We start from the raw sequence: 12306 nt of genomic DNA on the forward strand, positions 1-12306 counted from the left end.
TCACCTGCTCTGTGTTCTGATATTATGGGACATTTGTTTGTAAGAAGTGAATCTGGAAGTTTTTAGAGGCTGTTCGTGTCTTTTAATTGGGCCAATACAGTTTCCTCCTTACCTATGAGAATTCTCGTACATATGTTTAAAAAGCTGCAGTATTTTTTTTCTCTCACTGAAAATGGAAATAATCAAACCTTTGTGAACTTCTTTTTTTTTTTTTTGTAGGGACAAATGCCACAACCACTGGCGACCCCTGCTGTTAATAGTTTTCTTTTGATCGATCTCGATTTTCTAGAATCATTGCTCCTTCTCGTCAGCTCCCCACAAAGTGTTTCTGTAGGATTTAGGTCTAGGGTCTGAGAAGACCATCGAAGGTTATTATTGTTTGTCTGTTGAACCTATGTTTGTGTTGAAGGAAGTTATATTTCACCGATTAAATGTTCTTCAGTGCTCTAAACACTTTAACAAAACGTGTTACAAATTATAAACTCAAGTTATAAGCATAGATAAAAAAAATAAACACTTCAGGCAACATTACAATGTTGAATTATGGTACTGATGAAGGGTTTCCTAATTTCGGTTTAAAAGTCAGTTATCAATATCTGGGACTACAGAGGTGCCTTTTGATTAGCTACTGATCCTTAGGCTGGTTGTGGACCCGTATTTATCTTGCTACCCTACCCTACCACCACCCTAGCATGCTCAAAGACGATGCTAGGGTAGGTAAAAAAAGAAAATGCTTACAGTTAGATGCTATTCACATGTTCTTTCAGAGGTAACCTGTTCTATCGTCTTGAACGGAAACTTGAGGACTTAGTTGAATTTTACTGAGACTATAAATAGAACCTTAAATTTTTATCCCAGAAGACTAATTTAGCTTTTTAGCATTCAGGTGTGTGAGGGCGATTGTGTGAAAAAGTAGCACATGCCTTTTGTCGGGTATTTTTTGGAGGATCTATGAAGCTGTGGCTCTGTTTCTCTTCCAAAAGGCCTTGTAAACTTATTTGATTGCGTGGCATCATGACTGCCAGGACTTTTTAAATACAAACGTTTGGATCCTGTATGCAAATTGAAAAGGGGTCGTCAATGAGTCTTTCCCACCGGTAAGGTTTCAGAAGTATCAACCTTCCTTATTGGCCATCTCAGCCCCGAGACCTAAATGAAAACTGTGGGTCGATGAGAAGAGAGTAAGAGATTCCCCATGACTGTGTAAGAAAGAAAAAGGTCAAATGTCTCTCTCCCTGTGGACGCCAACAGTATCTAAAGCAAGGGTGTCAAACTCATTTCTATGTTGGGCCACTTTGGCGTCATTAAGTCACTAAAAGGGCCTGTTGCATGTGTAGAGACGATACTTTTCATTTCATAATTTCATTCCAGTTCACATAGTAGTATAAAAAATGCACAGTAACATAAAAGTAGCACCCTTAGGCCCAGTTTATACAGTTTATCTGCAAACAAAGTTGATATTGGGGTGAGTTACACTTACAGTAGGCACAGTTTTAGCCACTTTATACACTTTAAATGGATATATGCCTCTACTTTATGACATGATATGCCTTTTTTTTGGCTCTTGAGGGCCGGATAATTTACCTTGACGGGCCGGATTCGGCCCGCGGGCCTTGAGGTTAACACCTGTGATCTAAAGATTTTGGAGAAGACCTGCTCTCCCATTGCAAAGATGATTGTACAAAGTATTAACAGCAGGGCCCCAATACGTTTGGCACTGGTGACATTGCATAAAACAACTATTAAAGTAGAATCTTACCTTCATTGCACAAATGTCCTCAAGGTTGGATCTTTCTAAACTCCTCCATTGTCTGGCTGCAGCACAATAAGAATTAATTCAATGAATTTTACACATTGCTACAGAGGGTAGCCAGTAAGTGTGAAGTAAGCTCTGCATGTCCATTTTTTTTTTCCTTTTTAGAGAACTGACCTTATTAGAAACTCTCTCATTTCGCATATTCAGCTCAATTTAATCCAGATTAGTTGCCAAGCGATGGAAGTGCTGCGCTGTCATTGCCAGAGGAGAAATCCTCAATTTGCAGGTGTTATCCCACAGGCCCGCCTGAAGGAGATAGACAAGCTGGATCAGTGGCTGGAGGCTGCGGTGAGGGAAGGGGGGCCCCAGGCCAGACAGGCTGTGTGCGTTACCCAGTGGAAGTTGTGTCTGCCGCTCCTGCAGCACAATCTCAGGAAGCGCATCAGGACGCCTCTGCTCAAGTTGGCTCAAGTTCTGGAAGACATGCAAAGGTTTCTAACCCGCGTCTAATTCAGTCAGTTACGCCCACAGTGCCTATCACTGCTACTGGCAAAACCTGGTAAAAATGTGCAAAAAGCCTTAAAATCAATTGTAGTTATGTAATCTTCATGACCCCAATATGCCAAAGTTTCCTGCAGTTCTCTAACAGTAAGATTTGGATATTTTTACCCATCCTTACCATCCTGATCCCTGTGCATGGTGGAGAAATAAACCTGGGTCATGATTCTAGTTTATTTTAACAGTTGCAGAACTGCTTCATCTGTAGATATGAGCAAGTTTGGCTAAGTAGCAATTTGTGGACATTTGCTGATTTGTATAGATCAACACACCTTACCAGATGTAAATGGCCTATTTTCAACATTTCCTGTTGCCATGCACTAAAAAAGGTTCCCAGGGCCATTGGAAAATAAACTTGTCCACATGATCATTTACCCTCCGCAATGCTTTACCGTGGGCAATATTCATCCAAGACTGAAGCACATGGTCCAGTGTAGCAAACACCACATGTTTACATGTGTGATGGTAGAAGACAAGAGTTTTTTTTTCATTGCATGCCTCCCAAATAGCTGGTTGGCACTTAGAAAGGTTGCAGTGGTTGTTATTGAAACACTTTATACTGCAACAGTGATCTTTGGAGATTCTAATTCTCTCTTTACCATCCCTCTTTCTGGCAAAATAAGCGTGACTTTTTGTTACTGTCCCAGTGTTTTGGGAGAGCCTTTGATCTCGGCCTCATTCCAGACTCCCTGGTCCACAGTTTGACTTGAACACTCAGCGGCCCTAAAGACCTAGGGTAGAACTCGCCTGTAAGAGTTAGTCAAAGGGCTTTTTCCTCACACATGGGTTAAAAGCTTTGCTCCCCAGAGGCACTTTTTGCTTCCTGCTGGAGGGACCCCAAGCCTCTTTCTCAGTGAAGACACTTAATAATTGTGCTGGTTTCTTCAAAGCCTGCTCATGATAAAGCCTTTGAGAGTTATAGGTTTAAGAATTAGCAGCTTGTAATGTAACCACAATTATGTATTGCTGCTAAAACTGCTTTTAACATTGAGGTCCGTGACACATGTTAATGGGAATGAATGTCCATTTTTGTCTCGCTTTCTGTAAAGTTTTTCTTCTTCTGAAACATTGTTTTAGATAATACAGAAGCGTTTTCTACTCTTATAAGGTCTACTTTCTACAACTGTTGTGTAGTTCCTGCAGAGAGTCTCGGATCAGAGCCGGTAGCGTACCTTGCTGCTAAGGCTTTCTGGCAAAATAAACGTGACTTTTTGTTACTGTCCCATTGCTTTCAAACATTCTGATTATTGCTCTGACTGTAGAGATATCCTATGTTTGGTAAGTAGCTACTTCTGGCTGCTACTTTCTGACTTAGGAAAATTGGGAAATAAATCCTCATAGGTTACCAAGTAAACATTTGTAGATATACTGATGATCTTAAAGAAACTATAAACTGAAAAGTGTTTCTCCTTGTGTGAAATTAAGTAAGTTGAATAAAAGAATAATTCATTTTAAGGCGTTTTACTCATGTGAACCAGGGGTGCCAGTAGATGTGAGGATAATGTGTTAGACTTTCTCTTGATTGTTGACATTCTGTTTTGGTCATGTTTCTGGCCTACAGTTGTCATTGTTAGTGTAAACCAACAATTTGACATTTTGTGTTTTTCAGAGAATATAAATAATGCATCAGTGTTTCAGTTTTGAGAAGCTGACACATTTTTTACAGATCCACAAGAAATGAGCTCTTGCTAAAAATGTTTTGTGCAGTTTGTTGCTGGAGGTGCGGTGTGGAGTCCACTCAGAGCTGGCAGCAATAGAAGAGGAAGAGGGGGACGTTGAAGCGTCTCTGTCCCACCTTCAGAAAGCTCTGCTGCTGGACAACGGGACACAGCGAGAACGCCTGTCGTCAGCTTTTCAGCTCCTGCAGCTCAGACGGACCGTCTTCCAAACACCTGCCTGTCCCGAGGACAAAGCTGCTATGCTTATGCAGCAGGTTTCCTCTCCATCTGTCTCATTACATAGCTCATTACAGAGGGTGATATTTATCAAGTGTAAATTATAGGCCTAATGGCTTTAATTCTGCTGGGTATCAGAATAGATGCCCAGGGGACAGTAGGAAAAGTACTTCAAATTAAACCTGATTTCCAACTCTTTGTTTTCTTTCTCAGATCAAGGACATGCCGCCCCAACATAGTACAGACAGGCGTCCCATTCTGGTGTCTGTCGGCCTCCTTTTGGCTCCTGATGATTTCCAAACGCTTCTGGATGCAGACGACCCCTCTAAATGTACAAATATATTTATTTTGCCTTCACTTTTCTTAAGATACGTCATGGTTCTCAGAGCAAATATCTCAGAACTTCTAATTCTTGAACATCCAGTCCTGGTAGATACACCTCAGTTGAGCTTTTAAAAAGCTTCACTTTAGGAGCTTTTTTTTAAAATAAATTATGATCTTACCAAAAAAGTAGAGAGGAGATGTAAACACAGAGAAAAAAGTATTTTTTTTTTTATTTGATTTTACAAAAAAAGCCCCTTATTACTTACATTTCTTAGAGAAATGTCTCAGCACAATCATCCATATAATTATTTATACCAGGAATCTTTACAAGTCAGACCCAGTGTACAACTAGCTGTTATCTGATTTTTTTTATTAACTTAAAACACAAAACTTGCTTTGATGCATTTTCACCCCCTAAAAGTGTGTTAAATCTTGATTCATTTAATTTATGGGGGAAAAGGTTCCTATTTTTAATATTTTGCCACCATATTTTATCTGATCAGTGGAAAATTTGGCAGTCTTGACCGTTGCTTGACTGATTTGTGCCTCGCTTGTCTTCTGCGGAGTTTTTGGTGTTTTATTATATTTTTATGTTTATTTACCTAATCTCTGCATACAAACTACATATGAACAGGTATGTTAATAAACTATTTAATCACCTACACTTAAAAAGCATGTTGTATTGTCACTAATATATTGTTCTAAAGATATAAACGCCCACATTTAAAGTGCAAGAGGAGGGAAGGTTACAGAATGTGATGCTGCTATTTTAAAACAGGCTGTGATTAGATACAGACCAGTAGGGTTAGACCAGAACATATCCTATGTGTTAAAGGGTAAAATAAATATACAAATACAAAGTCTCAACAGCTTGACTATGATTTCTTTGAGTCCATTTGGTTATGCTCAAAATGAGTCCCCATCAACTGGAGGGAGTAAATTTAGGGAACAGAAGGGTCTGAGGTTTGGGAGAGCCTTTGATCTCGGCCTCATTCCAGACTCCCTGGTCCACAGTTTGACTTGAACACTCAGCGGCCCTAATGACCTGGGGTAGAACTCGCCTGTAAGAGTTAGTCAAAGGGCTTTTTCCTCACACATGGGTTAAAAGCTTTGCTCCCCAGAGGCACTTTTTGCTTCCTGCTGGAGGGACCCCAAGCCTCTTTCTCAGTGAAGACACTTAATAATTGTGCTGGTTTCTTCAAAGCCAGCTCATGATAAAGCCTTTGAGAGTTATGGGTTTAAGAATTAGCAGCTTGTAATGTAACCACAATTATGTATTGCCGCTTAAACAGCTTTTAACATTGAGGTCTGTGACATGTTAATGGGAATGAATGTGCATTTTTGTCTCGCTTTCTGTGAAGTTTTTCTTCTTCTGAAACATTGTTTTAGATAATACAGAAGCTTTTCTACTCTTATAAGGTCTCTTTTCTATAACTATTGTGTAGTTCCTGCAGAGAGTCTGGGATCAGAGCCGATAGCGTACCTTGCTGCTAAGGCTCGGCATCATTCCATCTGTGTGGAGAAGCTGCATGGTTACCTGGACAGACAAAGGAAAGACAAAGATGATACGGCAAGGTGTGTGTTTCCACTTTGACATTTAGTGACTGTGATCAATAAGAAAATTAACTCAATTCAGATGTCCCCCCCCCCCCCAGTGTAATGTGATTACAACGCCTTGCAAAAGTATTATTACCACTTGAACCTTTTTACATACTACAGTCATACTTTCCTGTTTCATTATGATTGGATGTGTCAGGCTAACCCAAAAAGAGAAATATAAATGGATTATATCTAGTAAAAAGATATTCTGCCCCTTTTTTTCCTTTTACCAATAAAAAATTCCAGTACAAAAACTGCCAAGTCACTCTAATTAGTAGATGGAGTCCACTTGTGTGCCTTTAAATCTCAGCATAAATCCAGCTGTTCTATAAAGGTTGTTACATAACACTGGTAAACAAACGGCACCATGAGGGAGCTAAATACACTGCATCCCGAAAAAAAAAGAACTTATCTTTCAGCAGGACAATAACTTTAAACATACAGCTGAAATAATATATTATTAAATGTGCTAAAATTACCCAAAGCCAAAACCCACTGGACATCTGTGACATTTGAAACGCTCTTCAGGAAATCTGACCAAGCTTAAGCTATTTTGCGAAGAAGAATAGGGGGAAAAAATGCAGTCTTTGCAAAGCTGATAGAGACACCCCGAAGACATGTTGAAAATCATGGCTCTTTTTTCTTCCTCTTTATAATCACACATTACTTTGAATTGTTCTACGACTGAAAATCCCAGTAAATTGCATTAGAGCTAGTGGTTGTAATGTGGCAACACGTGAAAAAGCAGTTTGAATACCATTTGTATAGTTATTGCCACACTATCAGAAGCTCAGTAGGAAATTTGACAATATACTGAGACTTTTATTCCTTGTTGAATTTACTTCCCTGCATCATTACTAAAGATTAGACACTAATGAATGTCTCATGTATTTGCCCTGTCAGCACTTAAAGCTCTTGTATAATAGCCGGTCCAGTTACATTACAACTTCCCATTTACAGTAGAACATCAACTGCTTCATTTATTCTGCTGTCACTAATTGGAAAGTTTTCAGACAAGCTTAATCAAAAGCGCACCCATTAATATCCAAGAGTTCACACATCAGCATTTCATTGTAAAGGAAGTAATCATTTCTAAGCCATTTTTACTTCCTAATCTATTTTTAGGGTGAAGTTGTGGGCAACACTAGCAAAGACAGCGAGGAAGCAGGACGTCTGGGATGTGTGCCGGGCTGCGTGTCGATTCTGTTTGTTTTATGATGATAGAAGATGGACGAGTTCAGAGACTAAGAGTAAGTTGATGGGATTGTCGCGATAACGTGCAAGTGTAACGCTGGTGAGAGCTTTGAATGTGCATCGTGACCAAGGACTTTTTAAGGAGGATCTGAATTTTACTTTTTCACACTGATTCATCGTCCAACTTTGATGATAATTAAGTTTGAATTTATTCTGAATTCTCCCTAAAATACACAGTGTCAAAATTACACGTACAGGCTCAAATGTATACATACGCCGATTAAATGTCCGTTAGCAAGCTACAGCTCAACCACATGCCTGGTCTAGCCATTAACAAGTGTTTAGCATAATTGCTAGTTTTCTTGGCAGAATTGGTAGAGTTCATTTAAACTTGCTGGTTTCCTGACACTGATACAGCTATCTTTTTTTTTTTGCATAGTTGACAGATTTTCCACAGGGTTGAGGTTAGGCCATTCTAGAAGCTCAATGTTAGCCAAATCCAACGTCTGTGTTTCAGATCATTGTCCAGTTGGAGCACCGTTTTGTTTCCAAATTTCTACTATCTAACTTGGCTCTTTCACACAAAGAGACACTTTTGAAACCTGTTAGAAGGCACTGAGGCACCTCCCCACATGGACAAGTCAAATGTCTTCTGGGAAGAAAATGTCTATGGTCAAAACAGACAAAGATTGATATTTTTGGCCACAGTGACATTTTTTATGTTTAACAGAGCCACAGTGAGGCTTGTTTTGATAATTGTTTACGGATCATTAGTGTGGATGCATGTATATATTTGAGCAGTTTGCCATATTTTTGTTGCTTTTTGGATTAGACAAAATCCACAATATATTCACACCTATGCTCAAAATCCTTGTGTACAAACATCTCTGAACTTGTTTGTATATTTTATAATATTTCTCTCCTGGAGACTTTGTTGAGATCCACGTCCTAAATGAAGACTATATAAATGCCCACAGTAGATGTATGATTCTCACACATGCTGTAATATCTTATAGCTAAGGTAGAAATTATTACAGCATGATGGTGTTTAAGGAGACCTTCAATTAGATACGTTAAATGATTGTTTACACTTTTAAATTACCTACTTTTCTTTCCTGTTTATAAATCCACTTGCAGTTCTGACTCTAGCAATGGTTATTTTTATGATCTGTCAACAGTTGCGCTAAAATAACAAAGGTACAGAAATCATATTTCTGATCTAACAGTTATAACAAGTGTTTCCGTCACTGATTCACATCCAATATGTTGTTTCTTTTACTCTCTGCAGAACCACAACACTCTGGAGAAGAAAGCTGTGGCCAATGTTCTCCTGGCTGCTGTGGAAACAAAAATGATGTGCACGTATTACGTCTTTTAGCCGAAATTTGCTTCATCAATGCTGAGGTTTGTTTTCATAGATGTGTTTTAAATCATAAGAATGCCACTTATTTGTTTTGTTCTCGCCTAGGAAATGTTATATGTGGTGTCATTTTGTCATTAATTAATATAAATATTAGATAAAATATATAAAGTGGTTTTCCTATATACTGCTTCTGCTTTGAATACCATAATTTTAACATGATTGTTTTAATATGGAGTTCTGTTGGATCATTGGAGGTTTTTTTTTCATTAGTGCAGCCTTTCTAATTAGAATAATTAGGTACATTGCTGTGTTCTCAGTTTAGACTAACTGAGCTGCTGCTTGGATACCGTTATTGTTTAAGTGCAGGTTAAGAGTCAGTATGTATTTAAAACAAATTGCTCAATTATATACCATTCCTTTTATTTTCAGTTGTGACTAATTTTGCATAACAAACCTGCATTTGTAGTAAAAGAATGTCAAACCTTTAGCAATAATTTGTCTAAATATATGTTTCTTTTTGTAAAAGTTTAGTGCACATTAATCCCCTGTTTCACTATTTCTTTAAATACTAATTTGTCATTTTATTTAGATGTTTACAGACACACAATTCAGAGTTTTAGCTTATGGAATATTATGTATGTTTCCTTTGCTCTAGCTTGTCAACAGAGAAGTATTCATGCATTATGGGATTATTTTTTAACAAGCCCGTGGGGCTGCACAGAGATTGGTCAGAGTCAGAAGTTGTTGGGCTTGTCGTACGAGCTTGTCTTTCTGCGTAATCCTGCACCACATCAAGCCTGCAGCCTTAAGTCTTCATTAAGCCTATAGAGATGTTAACTTGACAGCACTTTGAAGAAAATGAAGACAACCATGCACAGCCATGACATGACCTTGCCAAAACTCTCTCTCACACACACAGCAGTGTCTTTTCTAGCTTCTTTCATGTTTCCTTTGCTTTGTTCTGTGACACATGACTATTTTTTCTTGAAATTGGCTCATAATTCATTAATTTATTCCGATGAGGAATACCAGCTCCTCTAGTCTTACCTAAACTTTCTGCCATTGGTCTGTTCTTTTTTTTTTTTTTCTTTGATCCGTACAGCAAGCTTTAATGCTTTTAGAGACGCTGTCATCGTCACCGTGAGAGTTCAATGCTTTTGTTATGAAGACGTCATAGCAGGATGTCACCTTCACTGTCACCTCTTGAATCTTGAGACATATATTTGTTCTGTCTTACTCAGGCCACTCTCCAAAAGCTGTTAGGAGAGGGACTGCAGCTTAACAGCCCAGCTGTGCCACCACTGGAAAAGTGCGTGGGTGTTACTGAGGAGGATCCACGATGGGTTGTTTACAGGTGAAAACAATTTCCATAGCAATGCAGGGAATAAAAAACTAGATCAACTTTTATTCATTAATTTTAAATGTATTGGATCAAGTATTTGAGGGTAAATTCTAACTTTGTAGTCGTTCTAACTTTCAAACTACACTTAAAGAATGATCTGCTCTGAAAATAGCCTTACTGAGCAAAAAAAACCTCTCTTCGCTCTTGCAGTTTGCCTACACTTAAATGTGTGTGCATTCATTTACATAAAATTGTGTATTTTTATACATATTCATTTAAATTTCAACCAGGGCAAATTGGTCTGAATTGTAAAAGACCAGGGGCCTAATTCATAAAACTTGCGTACTTACAGAATAGACCCCAAATCTAGTGTACGTCACCATCCACGCAAAAAGGTGATCTAGAAAGAAAAACTTAACCTCAGAATGTGTGGCCCCTCACACAAACTCACCCATCCATACACGTGTTTTGGAGACAGAGGAAATAGGCGACGGAAATGGTGAAGTGGTGAATTTTAGATTTTAGATAATCTCAGACGTTCATATCAGCCTAGATCGACTTCATCGTAAGCATTCGTGGTTGTGCTAGTGAGCCATAATTATACATAAGGGCCTTCTAAACAAGGCAATTGACTTCCGGCTTTTACATTTTTATTTTCTGCTGCAATTTTGTAGTCCAAGTGTGACCTGGAGGCGGCTGGAGTCTGAAGTGGCTCTTTGCAAAACCAAATCGAGTTATTCTAGTCCCATTTACACTACCCTTGTTAAACCGATCCATGCCGAGCTGGATTAACTTGGCTCTAATTTAAAATATTTAACATGTAGACTCGTCAAATAAGAAATTGAGTTTTCTTCTTTAACCCAGTGTTTGTAAACATTGACACCTTCATATTCTTTGTAATAAATAAATTAATTCAGTACTACTTTTAATGCTTTGTTTTCAGTATTTCTAATTACTGCCACTCTTGTGAATTCAGTAGGAAAGTGAAAAACTGAAATATTGATGGTTCAAATGTTAAAGCCAAGGTGTGATTTGACCAGTCGTGGCTAAACCATGTCAACATAAATTAACATAATTTTGAACAAAACTCCTTTAATAAACTTTATTAGACTTTTGTCATTTAGAAGCTTTGAGCTGGAAAGAAATCAAGAATGTCAATCGTTTTTTTTATACTGAATAATTTTTTTGGAACAAGGTTGCTGCTTTGCCGTCGGTTAAAACAGAGAACAATAACTAAATATTTCAGTGCTGATCAACACTTGTGTGGACCAGAAATGTTACTAAAATACAAAATGTGTCTTTCTAATAAGATATTATTAAACAGTAGACAGTAATCTTATGCTAAGCGCCACATGTCTGAAATGGTCTGAATGTAGGTTGTGGTATTATGAGAGCTCAGCAACCTATGTATGGTACTTTGGACATTATGTTAGAATGGTTAATCAGCTTATTAGTTCTATTATAACCAGAAGGCTGTTATGTAAACTAGATATTCAACATTTAAGTTAACTAGTCGACAGCTAAATTCATTAATCAAAAATCTTAAAGTTGATGCAGTCATTTTCCCCCCGTTACCCTTAAAATAAAGGAAAACTATTTTAAACATTTTCAAACATTCAACCATCACCAGAAGTTGTTGCCGATTATTTTTTCTACCTTTTTATTTTGAAAATATTTGGAAATTGTTGGTTGTTTCTACTTCTTCAGCTGTTCGCTGTATAAACTCTACCTGTTGAACTCTTTTACAGAGACTGGATCCAGGCTCTGTCTGCCTACGCCACCTCCAGCTTCTTGCGGGGAGGAGAGCTCGGGGTGGAGATCGGGGAGCCTTGGCTGGTGGAGAATGCAGCCATTTACTTATGGAACTATAACAGCCACATGCTGGCTGCTGGGGAGTACCAGCTCCTGCTTCCCACCTTTCAAAATCTAGTGGAAATGATCCAAAAGATGAACGATACGGGGTAGCTCAACTTTCTAAATTATTTTACTCTGTAATTGCCTGACAGGAAATATACTTATTTATTTCATGTCAGTGCTTAAAAAAACACTGGATAAACACTTTATGACACACATTTAAGGCTAATTTTAAGCACTTGCTTTTGATGTGAAATTTCATCATTCATCAGTGTAGTATTCAAAAGATTTCATCATTTGACAAACATGAACCAGGGTTGTTTTTAGACTAATGATTACACTTATTAATTATTCAGTGGGCTTTAAAAAGAGTTTAATTTTCATACGTAAAGGGATTTAATCTTGACTCAAAGAGCATTTT

At 38.1% G+C, this 12306-nt stretch overlaps 1 protein-coding gene across 1 annotated transcript in view; it reads left to right on the plus strand.

The window, feature by feature from the left end:
* The window catches only part of LOC105926188 (cilia- and flagella-associated protein 46), an 83612-nt gene that overhangs the window by 10444 nt on the left and 60862 nt on the right, over positions 1-12306 (plus strand). Inside the window, exons 11-18 of the mRNA XM_036126569.1 lie at positions 2057-2247; positions 4022-4247; positions 4423-4540; positions 5979-6108; positions 7258-7382; positions 8615-8730; positions 9931-10043; positions 11780-11992. Of these exons, the coding sequence (XP_035982462.1) occupies positions 2057-2247; positions 4022-4247; positions 4423-4540; positions 5979-6108; positions 7258-7382; positions 8615-8730; positions 9931-10043; positions 11780-11992 (1232 nt within the window). The remainder of the gene's footprint in view (positions 1-2056; positions 2248-4021; positions 4248-4422; positions 4541-5978; positions 6109-7257; positions 7383-8614; positions 8731-9930; positions 10044-11779; positions 11993-12306) is intronic.

Source organism: Fundulus heteroclitus, chromosome 22 (assembly GCF_011125445.2).
Source record: "Fundulus heteroclitus isolate FHET01 chromosome 22, MU-UCD_Fhet_4.1, whole genome shotgun sequence".
NCBI lineage: Eukaryota > Metazoa > Chordata > Actinopteri > Cyprinodontiformes > Fundulidae > Fundulus > Fundulus heteroclitus.